The sequence below is a fragment of the Notothenia rossii genome (assembly GCF_949606895.1).
Source record: "Notothenia rossii genome assembly, chromosome: 6".
NCBI classification, from domain to species: domain Eukaryota; kingdom Metazoa; phylum Chordata; class Actinopteri; order Perciformes; family Nototheniidae; genus Notothenia; species Notothenia rossii.
The window spans coordinates 37395541-37414277 of record NC_136909.1 but is presented as its reverse complement, the minus strand read 5'-3'; the positions used below and the strand labels follow the sequence as shown (position 1 = coordinate 37414277).

General features: G+C 43.2%; 2 protein-coding genes across 5 annotated transcripts in view; one reads left to right on the top strand and one right to left on the bottom strand.

The window, feature by feature from the left end:
• Window positions 1-18737, top strand: part of prdm6 (PR domain containing 6) — a 157877-nt gene that overhangs the window by 83708 nt on the left and 55432 nt on the right. The gene's annotated exons all lie outside the window — the stretch shown is intronic.
• On the bottom strand, window positions 4384-5239 carry LOC307042847 (GTPase IMAP family member 7-like; the record flags this gene model as incomplete). Its single annotated transcript, XM_079687012.1, is given in 3 exon segments — window positions 4384-4764; window positions 4766-5008; window positions 5012-5239. Coding segments are annotated over 3 exon segments (852 nt in total).

Sequence of the window (18737 nt, the reverse complement as noted above, 5' to 3'; positions counted from 1 at the left end):
TATGCCAGGCCTGTAGATGGTGCTGTTCTCACAGAATCAGCCCATGAAAAGACAGTGTTAAATTGAGCGAAATGAGGAATGGCTAAAATGCATGATCTGTTTGGTATTTTGAAAAATAAAAAGTATAAATATGCCTTATATAGGTATGGTCCTACACTATATTATTCAAATATAGCATGATAGGTCCACTTTAAGTAGGATTCAAACCAATTTAGAACTGTTTCAGAAACAACTGCTTTCCTGGAAAAATATTTGATGCTATCACACATCCGACAATGTCACTCAGCTCCTTAGATCTCCTAGCAAAAAAACAAACAAACGGGAGAAAGAAAATCTTATCCCCACTGCTTTAAAGCAGACCTTTTGACCAAATAAGGCATTGGATAAAATACTACCTGAGACCCCCGCAGGATTGCGTCTTTAAACGTGCATTAAATGCTGTTTCACTGATTGATTACGATTCTGGTTGACCTAAAATGTATTAAAGATTTTTAAAAAAGACATTCGTAATACTCAATCTTTTCATCTCTCCACACACACTATGTATACAATCAGAGACATTTTATATTTAAAAAATGTAGTCATTTGTTAGTGATCTTTAATATAAAAGTGTACAAAACTGGTGTAGAATCCACTGTCAAAAGGTTGGTGTTACAAACAAGTCCACTGCACTTCACAGCTATGAGTGTAAGTAAGAAAACAGAAGACACGGCATGGCAGTATGTTCATATACCCGGCACGCACTTAAAGACAATAAACCTTTATAATGAAATACAGTATGACACCTAAAAAAAAACCTGTGTTTTTACCCAAAAAATAGGCAACATTGGCAGCGGATATTAAAAAATAAGTGCAGCAAATGTAATCCAATTATTCAACAAGTAAGCTGCAGCTCTGCCACATTTATGTACAGCACATTAGTAAGTATTCAATCATTACCCTCTGTAAATTTAATAAGAAATAATTTTCAAATATTGTGTGGTCAAATCCGAACAACATCATAGTACTTTGTAAAACATGCTTATAGATGTTTGTGTATCAGCTCTTGGAAAACAATTCAAACATTTATGAAACATTTTCCCTGATGTTAAAGCGTGTAAAGGTAACAAAACAGTATATTTGCATATTAATAATATTCATAATACATTTTATTTATAAAGGCGCCTTTCAAGACTCTCAAGGTCGCCGTACACAAAACACAAATCAAAAAACAAAATAGCACAAAAAATACGCAACATGATCAATAAAAAAACACATTGTGCGGAGAATCCACATTATAAATGAATAAATAAGGGATGTATACTTTCACATATTGAAGTGAAAGCAGTAAGAACTGTCTGTTATTATAAACATGACTGAACAAAAGAATAACACAAAAATATTTACTGTGAGCTTGGATATTTGCTAACTGTAATTATTGTGTAAAAAAAAGACATCCCTAGTGTAACAAAAAAATATATATGTGATCTTGATGCATCCATTTTCAGCTACAGGCAAGGTTGTTGATGGCTTTGCTGTGAGTAATATTTCAATCCTGTATATCAGGGGTATTCAATTAAATTTCAACGAGGTCCAGTTAGAGAAAATCTCCCCATGCAAAGGTCCGGAACATCAAAATGTCTAACTTGCTTTATGAATTAGTGTGATATATATTGAAGTAGCCTGTAGCTTTATCAACGTTTGCATGTAATCAACAACTGACTGCCAATCAAGTAAAGAAAGTACAATTCAAAAACAAGAATATGTATTGTCAATTAACATTGAACTATACAGATATACAGTCAAATACTGTGGATATGCAACAGTCTTCCTCACTGTCCTCCTCAGTGTCTCCTTCACTGTCCTCTATTTACACTTCTCGCATGGTAGATGGTGAAGATGCTGCAGATGCACCTCTCTGTCCCTGTTTAAGCCTCCCTTATTTACTTTCTCAAAAACTTGTTGCCAAAACTGTGAAGTTAAGTTGAAGGATCAAATACTAAGAAATTATCACATGACTTGAAGTCATATCAGATTTCAGATGTGGGAAGTAACTAAGTTATTCAAGTACTGTACTTAGCTACAATTTTGATATTCTTGTACTTTACTTGAGTATTTCTATGTTATGCTACTTTGTACTTCTACCCCACTACAGTTCAGAGGTAAAATGTGTACTTTTACTCCCCTACATGTATTTAATACCTTTAGTTACATTACAGATGTGGATGAATGATGTGAAATATAATCAAGTCTTGACTCAGACTTTAGTTCCACCTGGAGTAAATTCACAAGCTATACAAAGTCATTCAAACTAGCTGCACCTTTACCAGCTTTGAGAACACTTTCATGATCAATCATTAAAGAACATATCATATATATTATTCTGAAATGGACCAATCTGTGCAATCACTACTTTTACTGTCGCTACTTTCACTATATTTTGATGAGAATACTTTTCTACTTTTACTTGAGGAACATTTTGAATGCAGGACTTTTCTTGCAACAGAGTATTCCTACACTCTGGTACTCCTACTTTTACTCAAGTACAAGATCTGACTACTTTTACTTGAGTCACGTTGTGAATGCAGGACTTTTACTGTAACAGAGTGTTGCTCCACAAGTGCTGTGTACTTCTTCCACCTCTGTCTGATTTCAAACTCTTCCATTAACACCCTGATTAAGTTTGCAGCTGTGTGTTTTGCTCCACCTTGTTGTAAATAAAACTGCAGCAGCTTGACCACAGATCAATTAAAAGTCTCACATTAAGGAACGTTGCGATCAGCTAATTTGGGGCAGTTCTCCGGTGTGTGCACGGGGCAAAGAGTGTGCACAGGGGAGTCTCCCTCCGGAGCCAGTTGGCGTAGTTTTGGTACAATTCTGTTTTACATACCAACGTTTACAGCAGCCCTGTCTGTGCACACGGCGACCAACTCTGTCGTCCAGTGATCTAAGCCTGCCTCCTGTAAAGCTTCACAGCTCCGTTGCACGGCTCGGCCAGCTCAAGTTCAATCAGTCCAAGAACATCCGAAGATTTTTTGCAGGGAGCGAAACGCCAAAGAGGCTGCTTAATGGCTTTTTGTTTTTTGGACATGTCTAATAGTTTAATCCACTGAGTGTTGACAAGAAACACGTGTAGACAAAATATGTGTTTTGTTTTTGATGACCTATCAGGTACGCAAAGGCGCGCAGTGACAAAAGTGACTTTTGCCGCGCGTGCGAACCTGCGTAAAAGTTATGTGCACCCTTAATTATAGGTCCGTATAGGTATAGGTCGGCGCCTGGGTCCGGATCCGGACCGCGGTCCGCCTGTTACTGAACTGTATATGTATATGCTGTATATTATCGGCAGCCAGTGGAGGTCATTGAGGATAGGGGAAAAGAACAGCGGTTGGAACTGAGAATGCAGGCAGTAGAGATTTGGATATCATTTAGTTTTTTTAGAATGTAAGCAGGTAAAACATTGAATGCTCTGGATGCATTGAATGCTCAAGTCTGGATGTAATGAATGCATAGCTCTCAGTTTCAGCTGTGAAGGACATAAAGGGTTGGTTACGGGCAATGTTGCTTGAGTGGAAGATGGCAGTTTTCCTGTTGTGGTAAAAGCGCAGAGTATGGAGAGAGTGGGGTCTAGAGCAATGCAAGGCTTACGGACATAAGTACAGGTTTTTAGAATAGAGCTCTTGATATTAAGTAGAGCATCTTTGGTAGAGTAAGTGAGTTTGGGCCGATGGTGAAGAATTTCAGATTTGTTGCAGTTTAGTTTGAAATATTTTTTTTGCATCCATGTTTTATTGTCAGGTGGTGAGGGTGGACTGTGTCGCTACGGAAATAGTTTGTGTGGAGAGGTAAAGCTGTTTGTCATCAGCATGAAAATGAAGGTAGGTATGCCAATGGAGGAGCATTGCAAAAACATCTCATAAAATGTTACATCCCTTGTCTTCGACTGCTTTCTTGAAATGTTCCTCTATCCAGTTGTTTAATTGCCTTTCATGTGTTTTCTCTAGGTCACTGATTTGTTTATGTTCTCTGTTGTGCAACAAATGTTTCAACTTCAACTCATTCATTTCTTCTTCTTGTTTGTTCTTCAATTTCTTTAGGTCTCTCCCGTAAACTTTGTTCCTACTAAGCAGCATAATCATCACGTCATTTTTTGTATTGTTGCTGCTTCAGATCCTCCATTTCCTTTTCTTTCTTGTCGTCAAGCACCTTTCTGAATGTTGTGTCTTCATTTTTCTTCATTATTTCTTCCCTTCCTTTTTCCTTAATGTCCTCATATTCACTTCCGATTATATCCCCTTCCTGATATTGTTCGTCCTTGTTTTCTTCCTCTCGGGCAATCTTTTCTTCGTAGACTTTGAGATATTTTTTTTCCAGAGATTTAAGCTTTTGCTCCCACAGTTTTTTTTAATCCCTCTTGCATTTTCTTGCTCCTTTCCTGCTCTTCTCTCCTTTCCCTTTCGAACGTCCTCTTCTTCTCCTCCATTTTTCATTTTTTAAGTTTCTTTCCTTTTCTGACATTTCTTCTTGATGTTTTCTTCCTAGGTCCCACAAATCTGAGGTGTAGTAGCCCTCACCATTTTTCCTTATCATTGACTCAACTTTGGTCAGGAGTTGGCTGACTTGAGTACGATTCTGTTGATCTTTGTTATTGAAGACATGGTATCTTCCTTCGCATTCAGTTATCAGTCTTGTTAAGGAGTTATCTTCATCTTCTTTTATGTAACTCTCAATTCTCTGGTCTTCAAGTTCATCACCTCTGGTGAATAAAACAGTGATGAAATCTTCTGCTTTGCTTGCCAAAAAACTCCTTGATCAGTTCCACAGTATCCTTTTCCTCTTGTGTAAATCGGCCGATCCGCAGCACCAGTAAGACAACATGAGGTCCAGGAGCCAACATTCTGATGCATTTCACAAGCTCACGTTGAACTTCATCATATGACAGAGCTGTGTCGAACAAACTGGGGGTGTCGACCACAGCAACAGAGCGCCCATCGATCTCTCCTGTTCCTTTTTGGCAATACTTGGTTACTCACTTTTGAGCAATCTTTGAAGTAAAACATTCTTTGCCCAAAATAGTGTTCCCAGTGGCACTTTTTCCACAGCCAGTTTTCCCGGTCAGCATCATCCTGAGACAGTCTGTACGAGGCCACCTCCTCTGTCTACGCGGCACAATTGGAGGCTTGGGAGGCTGTTTCTCCGGAACCTGCTTGAGAAATTCTCTACGTGTCCCTATTGCAACAGATACTCTATTCGGGGTCATCCTTTGAAAGTTACCGGCACTTTTATATTGCTCCGCATTTGTTGCACTTCTTATAAGCTTAGGAAGCATCCCTTTTGTTAAGCCACCAGATCCAACGACTCTCATATTTTCTAAAGGAAGTAAAACCTCAGACACTGACTGCTTGTTCTTAATGTTGAAGAAAGTATATTTCCCTCCAAAGGTCAGAAGGAGTTGTTGGATGTCTTTGTTTTCGTGTAGAAAGCTCTTAACGTTATGATTTGCATTAGAAAGGAAAATAATCATGGTAAAATCATTGATCCTAAAGCTGAACGTTTTTCGGATGGTCTCGAGCTCTTTCTTGTCATCCTCACTTGGGGGTTCTAAAGGCAGGACCAGGACAAAGCAATGGACGCCCTCAGGATCACAGAGGGAGATGCTCTCCAATGCTTCTTTCTTTCTTGCCTCCTGAGGTTTTCCAGACAAGGCAGACAGCTCCACCAGGGTAACCCTACGTCCACAAACCTCTCCCTGCATTTTAACACACTCTTATGATTCAACATGTGGACCAAACTTTCTTTCTCCCAGTTGAGCATTGGATGTTGAAGTCTTTCAGCCTCCATGTCTCCCACACAAAACCAGGTTTAGAGGTGGTTTTGTGCATTCAGGTGACCTGTGTCTTCAGTGTAGACTAAATATTGTCCCCTGTTTTCATCCACTACTGTATGTTCTCCATTTTCTCCATCAGTTCTTGGTGATCATACTCAGGAAAATCATCTTCATCAAAGTCCATTATATGTTGCCTATGTTCACAGTCTTGGATGAGTTGATTAACTGAAGGATTCCCTAGCCCACAATTTTGTGTTATGATAACCATTGCGTATTTAAAAGCGCCTGGTCCAAAGAAGTTCATGAAGAACTTGATTTGTTGCCTATCCTGCTCAGTAAAATCAGATGGGTTCACTAACAGTAGCAGAACATTTGGTCCAGGGGGGCAATTAAACACACATGTCTTTAACCCGTGTTTAACTTTATCAACAGGCTGACTGAAGACGTCTGCAGTTTTCAGAACTTTGAAAGGTTTTTTCCTCCATTCTTCTTGGATATTTAATTGCTTTGACATTTTTGAAGAACTGTCTTTTTTTCCAGTAATGAAGTTACTTAGTGTTGTCTTTTCATTTTGATTCTTTCCAAATATTGCAATCCTGAGTTCCGATGCTGTAAAACAATGAGAAAAAATAAATAAAAAAAGACCATCTAGTTAGCATCCAAAAGCAGTGACAGCAACAACAGTGCAAATAATAGCAGCGACATGAGCTAGCCAGAGGGACACACACATAGACCGACTCACATGCAATTATGTTCATTCGGCTGGCTATGTGGAAACATTTCAGAGAAGTTTGGATTGCAACACACAGGCTACATTCCAAATAGAGACATCCCTAAACCACTTGAAAGTGCCTTTCCAAACCAGCTAGTGGAGAATGGGAGTTGGTTATTAGGCCCTCCAACAGCGAGTATTCAACGGTCAATACTTGCACAGTTTACTAGTAAATATTTGAATGGAACTTTTTGTACACAGTTAGCTTCATGTCATACACAACAAGTGTTGAACATGGTCAGGCAAGGCAGCTTGCAGGACTGATGCTTTTGGAGGTCTTAATAACACACTCCCAGAACTGTCTTATAATAATTTTGGTCTGCTGCTTTCATTCTTTTTTGTCATTGCCAACTTCAGATCAGATCATGTCATGCAAGGTAGTGACTACTTTACTTACCACGTGCTGATCGAGCCATTTTCTTTTGGAGAAACTCCACTTATGTTGCTGCAGTTGATGCCTTGGGTTTAAGAAAACAAAGTTAGAATGAAGTTAAGTGATGCCATAATCTGTTAGTTATTTTAAGTAACAATATGCTGGTTATGTAGGACACTTAACAAAACTCTGAACAAGTACTAATGGGATAAACAGGAAAAGGCGATGCCAGTTATTCCAATGGAAGAGCTAACCAATCAGAGCAGACTGGGCTCTGGTTTCAGACAGAGGGAGAAAAGAGGTAGTATGAGAAAAATAAAGAGCTTTTTGAACATTAAAGCATGAAAATATGTCACAGTAGAGCAGGGGTGTCAAATTCAAGGCCGGTGGGCCAAATCCGGCCCACGACTTCATTTGATGTGTCCCGCAAGAGCTTGCAAAGAATATAATATACAATACAAATGGTGTAATTGTTGAATATTTGCTTACAATTATTTGCCCTAGACCTCTGCTTTCAGACGTAGTTTGAACAGTACCAAAGGAGTGGCAGAACGGGGTAGTGGTTCCCCTTTTCAAAAAGGGTGATCAGAGGGTGTGTGCCAATTACAAAGGCATCACACTAGCTGTCACGGGTTGTGAAACAAGCAGGACCCAAATGAAGATATAAACTGAAAATTCCTTTATTTCAAGGCTATGATATATCTATACCAGGGGTCGGCAACCCGCGGCCCACGGGCCGCATGCGGCCCTTTAAGCCCTCTGCTCTGGCTCCCTTGAGCTTAGACAAAAATAAGAAGGAAATAAAATAAAAGTACTTGTAGGACTATTTATATTTTGTTGCACGGTTGAAAATGTTTCGTATCTTGTATTTTGAGGTGATACTGTGACACATAAATAAAAAACAAAACGGTTTTAATTAGGTCAACTAAAATATGCGTCACATCCTGCTACGGTCCCGCGCGAGCGCCTTTTCTCGGAGGCACTCGCGCGGGGACCCCCGGCTCGATGAGCAAACTATGGATAAATCAAAGAAAAGTACCGGAGGAACACAGGATTTAATTCTGTGTGGACAGAGTTATATGCTTTCACAGCAAACGATGCTGGTTTACCGGTATGTTTGATATCTAGAGAGAAGTTGTCAAAGGTGCTGCAGCCTTTACGTATCGAGGAACAACACAGGAGAGGAAGACAGCTGACGATCTTCAGTCATAATTCAATGGGGTATGTAATTTATTTCAGAAAACACTTTTTGTTATATTCCATGGAATGCTCTTAACGTCCCGATAGCAATGAATATATTAAATGCTTTGACAATAAATACATAAAAAATGTATCTCTGGAAGCCGTAGCGCTGTAAAAAGCACGACTAGTGCTGTGTACCTGGACTCACATTCAGGTTCAGGTCCGGACTCAAGTCCAGAGGTTCAGGTTCAGGTCCGGACTTATAAGTCCGGACTTGTGTCAAGTTGTGTGAGTAATGTTAGAAATTAAAATCAATGTTTTAATGGGGAAATGTAGTTTAAACATGCCGTCAGTTTTAATGCTCTTTTATACTAAAAAAACAGAAATTCTTGTGCACAAGCAGTTAAGCTTTTATTTTGAAAATCCTTCATCTACGGTGAGCATTTAGCATGTGGCTAATATACGATTTCCTAAAGAGGTGAATTTAGTAGCAAAATGATATGGAGTGGTGCAAACCGAAGCCTACTGATTTAACACTACAACTATAGATGTCGAGATACTACCATGCTGAATATTAAATGAAGGTACAGTTTATTTGAATACATTATTGTTTACAGACGAGAGGAGCATGTGACAACATCCGGAATGACCGGAAACCAAACGAGCCGAGAAGTATTTTTTAGAGTATTGATTACAGCGTTTAGAATGTGTTAAATGAAAAGTGATGAAAGAGAATATGAGGAGAAAAGGCGTGTTAAGCATATATTGAATGTGAAAAGAACCTATCCTCTGTTTAAATGCAATAACGGACATTGGAGACGAGGCGAGCCGGCTGGCGGGGAGGAGCCAGCAGAGGATATATAACAGCACCGGAGGAGAGATCGAGGCTCTTCTCTTCCCTAACGAGGAGCGGATCACAGCTGTTTGTCTGACTGAACAATATCATGCTTGTGACCAACCCGCGCCTTTTTTAATTAAAGTACCCAATTGAACTTTCACAGAGACTCCATTTAGTCTCCTTTTAAAGCTTCTCTCCTGGACGAGAGAATAACGGACACAGTTAACAGTAACTAAAGTTAACTTATTTTTAGCTAATTATCAATTGAAAATAAACTCATAATCAACTCAAATTCAAACTCGTCAGGTTTATTGTGCCCCCTTCCAACTTGTGTCTACACCATGTCTTTTCTAGAACTCTACATGTGTTACTAACTACACAACACAACTACATACATAGTGATGTACATACAAGACTCAATATGCAAGAGTACAAGTCTATGTGTTCTTGTTCAAGAACAACAGCATATTGACATTGTCTGGGTGAAGTGTTGCTCTTTCGGCAGACACTATATCACCATACATACAAAGGAGTTAGCTTAGCTACACTACCATATATGGCAACCAGCATCCCACGCTGTCAGTGTCCACTATGTCTAAGCCAGCTTCCCTTGACGTCACACAGATCTCGCGAGCAGTTGCGATATTTTGCGAGACTTCGTGAGTTCAGTAATGGCCGCCATATCAGAAGCCAAAACAATGTTTTTTGTCTTTTCTCAGCGCAAATTTCTCGATCTATGGAAGGTTTTAGATGGTTTAGAACAAAAAGGAGAATATACGTAAGTACCGGTTCCCGACGTTCCGGTTTTAACCGGACTTGAACCAAAACTTTTTATAAGTCCAGTACCGGTTCGGCGTACCGGTACGCAGCACTAAGCACGACCAATCATTTTAGCCGACCCGGCTAAAATAACTGGATGGCCTACCTGCCTGTCAGCCTTCCATCTCTGTTACATCTGTGCACAAACTTATCTCGTGGCCTCATTGATGATGCGCGTTCGTATGTGTTGGAGGAGGGACTCTGTAAGAAAGTCTGAAGGAAGAGGTCTATTTTTTCCGGTTGTGTATTTTTAAATTCTAGCGCACTCGAGCTGGTTTCTCCATTCTTACCTACCCTACCTTTAACTATTTTTAGGGTGCAGCTATATGTTTTATTTATTTCAAAGTGGGCCCATTTTAATAATATTTTTTTTCTTTCGAATGTTCAGAGGAGTCCCCAAGTGCTGTGTTTAATTTATTTTAAAGTAGGCCTGTGTATTATTTGTAATTCTCCTTATAGGAGTTCTTTGTTTCTTATTAGAGGTTAACAGTTGTATATACAGGACTGTCTCAGAAAATTAGAATATTGTGATAAAGTTCTTTATTTTCTGTAATGCAATTAAAAAAACAAAAATGTCATACATTCTGGATTCATTACAAATCAACTGAAATATTGCAAGCCTTTTATTATTTTAATATTGCTGATTATGGCATACAGCTTAAGAAAACTCAAAAATCCTATCTCAAAAAATTAGAATAGTTCCTCAGACCAAGTAAAAAAAAAAGATTTATAACAGCAAAACACAATCAAACATTTGAAAATGTCCATTAATGCACTCAGTACTTGGTTGGGAATCCTTTTGCACGGATTACTGCATCAATGCGGCGTGGCATGGAGGCAATCAGCCTGTGGCATTGCTGAGGTGTTATGGATGCCCAGGATGCTTCAATAGCGGCCTTTAGCTCATTAGCATTGTTGGGTCTGGTGTCTTTCAGCTTCTTCTTCACAATACCCCACATATTCTCTATGGGGTTCAGGTCAGGGGAATTTGCAGGCCAATCGAGGACAGTAATGCCATGGTCAGTACACCAGTTACTGGTGGTTTTGGCACTGTGGGCAGGTGCCAGATCATGCTGGAAAATGAATTCCTCATCTCCATAGAGCTTTTCAGCAGATGGAAGCATGTAGTGCTCTAAAATCTCTTGGTACACAGCTGCATTTACTCTGGGCTTGATGAAACACAGTGGACCAACACCAGCAGCTGACATGGCTCCCCAAACCATCGCTGACTGTGGGAACTTCACACTGGATTTCAAGCAACTTGGATTTTGCTCCTCTCCAGCCTTTCTCCAGACTCTGGCGCCTTGACTTCCAAATGAAATACAAAACTTGCTTTCGTCTGAAAAGAGGACTTTGGACCACTGTGCAACTGTCCAGTGCTTCTTTTCCTTAGCCCAAGTCAGACGCCTCTTCCGTTGTCTTGAGTTCAGAAGTGGCTTGACCATGGGAATACGGCTATTGTAGCCCATTTCCCGGACACGTCTGTGAACAGTGACTTTTGATACCTGGACTCCAGCTTCAGTCCACTGTCTTTGAAGCTCCCCCAAATTCTGGAAGCGACTCTTCTTCACAATGCTGTTAAGGCTGCGGTCATCTCTCTTGGTTGTGCAGCGTTTCCTGCCACATTTCCCCCTTCCAACAGACTTTTTGTGGATGTGCTTTGAAACTGCACTCTGTGAACAGCTTGCTCTTTGAGAAATTTCTTTTTGTGTCTTACCCTCCTGATGGAGGGTGTCAATGACGGTCCTCTGGACAGCAGTCAGATCAGCAGTCTTCCCCATACTTGTGATTTAGTTTACTGAACCAAGCTGAGTGTTTTTCAAGGCTCAGGAAACCCTTGCAGGTGTTTCGAGTTAATTAGACGATTCAAGTGATTCGTTGAACACCCTACTAGTATACTTTTTCATGATATTCTAATATTTAGAGATAGGATATTTGAGTTTTCTTAAGCTGTATGCCATAATCAGCAATATTAAAATAATAAAAGGCTTGCAATATTTCAGTTGATTTGTAATGAATCCAGAATGTATGACATTTTTGTTTTTTTAAATTGCATTACAGAAAATAAAGAACTTTATCACAATATTCTAATTTTCTGAGACAGTCCTGTAATGTAATAAATAGCCTAATAAATGCAAAAAAACTAGTTTTTGTCTGATATAACAATAAATACAACTTTATTAGCTATCAAGCTATGCAATATGTTTTGCGGCTCCAGACAAAACATTTTTGGGGGAAAAGGAGCAAAATGGCTCTTTTGGTCAAAAAGGTTGCAGACCCCTGATCTATACAATGACAAAACAGAACACTCACCGCAGAACTAGTCATGGAACAAGACGAACCGACCAAGACAGACAGAAAACCCAGAACTTAAATACACACAAGACTAATCACACAACAAGACACAGGTGAGGAGGGAGGAGAAAACACAGGGGCCCAGGTGAACATAATCAGACAATTAGACACACCAGGGAAACTAATGACAAGAGGAAAAACACAGGGAAAAGGACAAGACAATAACCCAAAGGAAAACATGACATGGAAAACAGCAAAAACACCCAAACCAACAAAACTATAAACGTGACATAAAATGAGAATCGTGACATAACCCCCTGCTCAAGGGACGGATTCCAGACGTCCCAAAAAAACAAAAGTCCAGCAGGGTGGGTGGAGGGGGTCTGGAGGACGGGTCTCGGGCGGACGGCCCGGGGGCAAGGCAGAGTTCAAAAAGGGGAATTTGGGCGGACGGCCCGGGGGCAAGGCAGAGTCCATGGAGGGAATCTCGGGCGGACGGCCAGGGGGCAAGGCATAGTCCGAGGAGGGGTGAAGAACAGACAACTCCGGAGGCCGGTCAGGAGCCGGTGTCTGCAAGATCCCCCATGGAAGAGGACACAGGACCGGCAGGACCCCCGGCAGGAGAGCAGTCGGCGGAATCCCCAACGCGACAGGACATGGAGTTGGCAGGACCCCCAGCGGAAGAGTAGTCGGCGGGACCTCCAACGTGGCAAGACATGGAGTTGGCAGGACCCCCGGCAGAAGAGCAGTCTGCGGGACCTCCAACGGCTCAGGACATGGGGTTGGCAGGACCCCCGGCAGAAGAGTAGTCTGCGGGACCTCAAACAGGACACGACATGGAGTTGGCAGGACCCCCGGCACAAGAGTAGTCTGCGGGACCTCCAACGGCACAGGACATCGGGTTGGCAGGACCCCCGGCAGAAGAGCAGTCTGCGGGACCTCCAACGGTTCAGGACATGGGGTTGGCAGGACCCCCGGCAGAAGAGTAGTCTGCGGGACCTCCAACGGGACCAGACATGGAGTTGGCAGGACCCCCGGCAGAAGAGTAGTCTGCGGGAGCTCCAACGGCACAGGACATGGGGTTGGCAGGACCCCCGGCAGAAGAGTAGTCTGCGGGACCTCCAACGGGACCAGACATGGAGTTGACAGGACCCCCGGCAGAAGAGCAGTCTGCGGGACCTCCAACGGCACAGGACATGGGGTTGGCAGGACCCCCGGCAGAAGAGCAGTCTGCGGGACCTCCAACGACACTTGAGTGGGTTGGTTCGCCAACAAAACACGGGGAGCTGGCGTCGGACGGACAGCCATCAGGACACGGGGAGCTGGCGTCGGACAGACAACCAATCGGAGACGAGGTGCTGGAGTCGGCCGGTACGCCGACAGGACTCGGGGAGCTGGCGTCGGACGGACAGCCAACCGGAGACGAGGTGCTGGAGTCGGCCGGTACGCCGACAGGACTCGGGGAGCTGGCGTCGGACGGACAGCCAACCGGAGATGAGGTGCTGGAGTCGGCCGGTATGCCGACAGGACATGGGGAGCTGGCGTTGGACGGACAGCCCACAGGAGACGAGGTGCTGGAGTCGGCCGGTACGCCGACAGGACTCAAGGAGCTGGCGTCGGCCGATGAGTCAGCAGGTGACGAGGAGCCGGAGTCGGGACCATGGTTACAGGAGCCGGCACTGAAGCCGGGACCATGGCTGTAAGGTCTGGTTCTGGAGCCGGAAACATGGCTGTAAGGTCCGGTTCTGGAGCCGGAAACATGGCTGTGTGGGCCGGTTCTGGAGTCGGAAACATGGCTGTGTGGGCCGGCACTGGACCCGGAAACATGGCTGTAAGGTCCGGTTCTGTAGCCGGAACCCTGGCTGCTGGGCGCGGAGTGGAAGCCTGTACCCTGGCTGTGTAAGCCAGGTAATGGAGTATGGAAGCAAAGCTGCGTGGGCCGGTACTCGAGCATGGAGCCATGGCTGCTGGGGCCTGTTCTGGGGCTGGAACCATGGCTCTTGGGGCTTGAGCTGCTAGCTTGGCCTTGCGACTCCTCCTCTTAGCAGCCGCCTGAATACTCCGTGGACCTCCATAAGCCAGACGAGTTCCAGAATATGACTCCTGGACAGGAGCAGGAACTGGGGCAGAAGCATGGATTGACTGCAGACGGAACCCACCGAGGCGTATGGTGCCAGGTTGGGAATTGGGAGGCCGTGAGCTAACATGCCTGGGGCTAACAGGCCGGGAATCACACACAGGGAGGATCTTTGAAATCCAGCCAGGTAAGAACTTCACCATACCTGGTTTCTCTCTAGCCATCTGGCGCGCCTCCGACAACACAGCCTCCCGCTGCTGAACTCCGGGTGCTGTCTTCCATCTATCCGAGCAGTTAGCCAAAAAAAAGGAAACATTTAATAATTCCAGCTCGAACGGATCTGCTGGGCCCATTGCTTGGTCGGTTCGTACTGTCACGGGTTGTGAAACAAGCAGGACCCAAATGCAGATATAAACTGAAAATTCCTTTATTTCAAGGCTATGATATATCTATACAATGACAAAACAGAACACTCACCGCAGAACTAGTCATGGAACAAGACGAACCGACCAAGACAGACAGAAAACCCAGAAGTTAAATACACTCAAGACTAATCACACAACAAGACACAGGTGAGGAGGGAGGAGAAAACACAGGGGCCCAGGTGAATATAATCAGACAATTAGACACACCAGGGAAACTAATGACAAGAGGAAAAACACAGGGAAAAGGACAAGACAATAACCCAAAGGAAAACATGACATGGAAAACAGCAAAAACACCCAAACCTACAAAACTATAAACGTGACATAACATGAGAATCGTGACACTAGCCAGCCTCCCCGGGGAAGTTTATTCTAAGGTACTCGAAAGGAGGGTCAGGCCGATTGTCGAACCTCAGATTGAGGAGGAACAATGCGGATTCAGTCCTGGTCGTGGAACGACAGATCAGCTTTTTTACTCTCGCAAGGATCCTGGAGGGGGCCTGGGAGTACGCTTATCCGGTCTACATGTGTTTTGTAGACTTGGAGAAGGCGTATGACCAGGGAGTTACTGTGGGAGGTGCTGCGGGAGTATGGGGTAAGGGGGTCTCTACTCAGGGCCATACAATCTCTGTACTCCCAAAGCGAGAGCTGTGTCCAGGTCCTCTGCAGTAAGTCTGACCCATTTCCGGTGAGGGTTGGCCTCCGCCAGGGCTGCGCTTTGTCACCAATCCTGTTTGTAATATTCATGGTTAGGATTTCGAGGCGTAGTCGTGGGGGAGGGGGGTCTGAAGTTCGGTGGACTAAGGATTTGCACCACTGCTTTTTGCAGATGATGTGGTTCTAATGGCTTCATCGGTCTGCAACCTTCAGCACTCACTGGATCGGTTCGCAACCGAGTGTGAAGTGGCTGGGATGAGGATCAGCACCTCCAAATCTGAGGCCATGGTTCTCAGCAAGAAACCGATGGACTGTCCACTCCAAGTAGGGAATGAGTCCTTACCCCAAGTGAAGGAGTTCAAGTATCTCGGGGTCTTGTTCTCGAGTGAGGGAAAAATGGAGCGTGAGATGGGTCGGAGAATCGGAGCAGCGGGAGCGGTACTGCAGTCGCTTGACCGCACCGTTGTGACGAAAAGAGAGCTGAGCCAGAAGGCAAAGCTCTCTGTCTACCGGGCCATTTTCGTTCCTACCCTCACCTATGGTCATGAAGGTTGGGTCATGACCGAAATAATGAGATTGCGGAAAGAAGCGAACGAGATGGGTTTTCTCCGCAGGGTGGCTGGCGTCTCCCTTAGGGATAAGGTGAGAAGTTCAGTCATCCGGGAGGGACTCAGAGTTGAACCGCTCCTCCTTCGCGTCGAAAGGAGCCAGTTGAGGTGCTTCGGGCACCTCGTAAGGATGCCACCTGGGCGCCTCCCTAGGGAGGTGTTCCAGGCACGTCCAGCTGGGAAGACACCAAGGGGTAGACCTAGGACCAGGTGGAGGGATTATATCTCTTCGCTGGCCTGGGAGCGCCTTGGGATCCCCCAGTGAGAACTGGTTGATGTGGCCAGGGAAAGGAAAGTTTGGGGCTCTCTGCTGGAACTGCTACCTTTCCGACCCGACCACGGATAAGCGGGAGAAGATGGATGGATGGATATTTGCCCTAGACCTCTGCTTTCAGACGTAGTTATTTAGGAAGTTATTACCAGAACTGATAATAATCCAATGCAGAGCCAATAATGTAATATAATACATCATTTAATAGATATAATATATTTACATGTAAATGTATATAGTCTTAAAGTTACAACCGGCCCTTTGAGTGCAACCATAATGCTGATGTGGCCTGCAATGAAATTGAACTTGACACCCCTGCAGTAGAGGAACAAATGGTCTGGTTGTTGTTTACTCAATACTCTGCTTTTCAACATTCTGTTCGGACTGCATCATAGCCTCTTTTTGACATTCATGTATAGCACAGATTTCATCTCACATTTTATCACTTACAACCATTACAATGCATACAGTGCTTTCATTAATAACTCAACCATGCCACCTTGTATGCGATTGGATAGCATTATTCACAAAATACATTAAATAGAGCAGGTCCGATAAAATAATAGAAACCTTTTACCGAAAGCTATTTATTTATTTTGTATTGCCATTGATATTACAGTAATAACGAAGGAAATCATGTACATATTGTAAGCTTTCATTTTGCTGCGCTATCATTTTCCCTTTTGATTGTAAATGGCGAAGCTGTTTTAATTCATCTCATAATCTTCACACCTACTGACCTTCAACCATTTTTGCCATTATTGGCTTTCCATCTACATTTTTATACTTCTCATTAGTTATTTGTTGTATTTATGATCAGTTTATTGTACTCACCAGAACAAGAATCTTGCTGCATTACTTCTCACGTCCCAACTTTAAAAAGTCTAAAGTCAAAGTATCATAGACGAGCCGGTAAGACAACAAATAAAATAAAGGGTACGGCCAACACATAGACAAATACCTCTTGAAGGCTGAGAACACACAGGTGCGCAAGTAAGAAGAAAAGATGCAAGCTATGTAAAAGAAGGTGGGATATGGCAGTGCGGGAGCTATTCCCTTACAGATGTCTAGGTACAGTAGTCTGGTTGTTTATGTTATATACAGTTGCAAGAAAAAGTATGTGAACCCTTTGGAATTACCTGGATTTCTGCATAAGTTGGTCATAAAATGTGTTCTGATCTTCATCTAAGTTACAACAATAGACAAACACAGTCTGCTTAAACTAATACCACACAAACAATTATATGTTTTCATGTTTTTATTGAACACACCATGTAAACATTCACAGTGCAGGGTGGAAAAAGTGAACCCCTAGGCTAAAGACTTCTTCAAGAGCTAATTGGAGTCAGGAGTCAGCCAACCTGGAGTCCAATCAATGAGACGAGATTGGAGGTGTTGGTTAAAGCTGCCCTGCCCTATAAAAAATACACACCAGTTTTGAATTTGCTATTCTTAAGAAGCATTGCCAGATGTGAACCATTCCTCGCACAAAAGAGCTCTCAGAAGACCTACGATTTAAGAATTGTTGACTTGCATAAAGCTGGAAAGGGTTACAAAAGTATCTCTAAAAGCCTTGATGTTCATCAGTCCACGGTAAGACAAATTGTCTATAAATGGAGAAAGTTCAGCACTGTTGCTACTCTCCCGAGGAGTGGCCGTCCTGTAAAGATGACTGCAAGAGCACAGCGCAGAATGCTCAATGAGGTGAAGAAGAATCCTAGTGTCAGCTAGAGACTTAAAGAAATCTCTGACACATGCTAACATCTCTGTTGACGAATCTACGATACGTAAAACACTGAACAAGAATGGAGTTCATGGGAGGACACCACGGAGGAAGCCACTGCTGTCCAGAAAAAACATTGCTGCACGTTTGAAGTTTGCAAAAGAGCACCTGGATGTTCCACAGCACTACTGGCAAAATATTCTGTGGACAGATGAAACCAAAGTTGAGTTGTTTGGAAGGAACACACAACGCTATGTGTGGGAAAAAAAAGGCACAGCACACCAACATCAAAACCTCATCCCAACTGTGAAGTATGGTGGAGGGAGCATCATGGTTTGGGGCTGCTTTGCTGCCTCAGGGCCCGGACAGATTGCCATCATCGACGGAAAAATGAATTCTCAAGTTTATCAAGACATTTTGCTCGAGAACTTAAGGCCATCTGTCCACCAATTGAAGCTCAACAGAAGATGGGTGATGCATCAGGACAACGACCCAAAGCACATAAGTAAATCAACAACAGAATGGCTTCAACAGAAGAAAATACGCCTTCTGGAGTGGCCCAGTCAGAGTCCAGACCTCAACCCAATTGAGATGCTGTGGCATGACCTCAAGAGAGCGATTCACACCAGACATCCCAAGAATATTGCTGAACTGAAACAGTTTTGTAAAGAGGAATGGTCCAAAATTCCTCCTGTCCGTTGTGTAGGTCTGATATGCAACTATAGGAAACGCTTGGTTGAGGTTATTGCTGCCAAAGGAGGGTCAACCAGTTATTAAATCCAAGGGTACTTTTTCCACCCTGCACTGTGAATGTTTACATGGTGTGTTCAATAAAAACATAAAAACATATAATTGTTTGTGTGGTTTTAGCTTAAGTAGACTGTGTTTGTC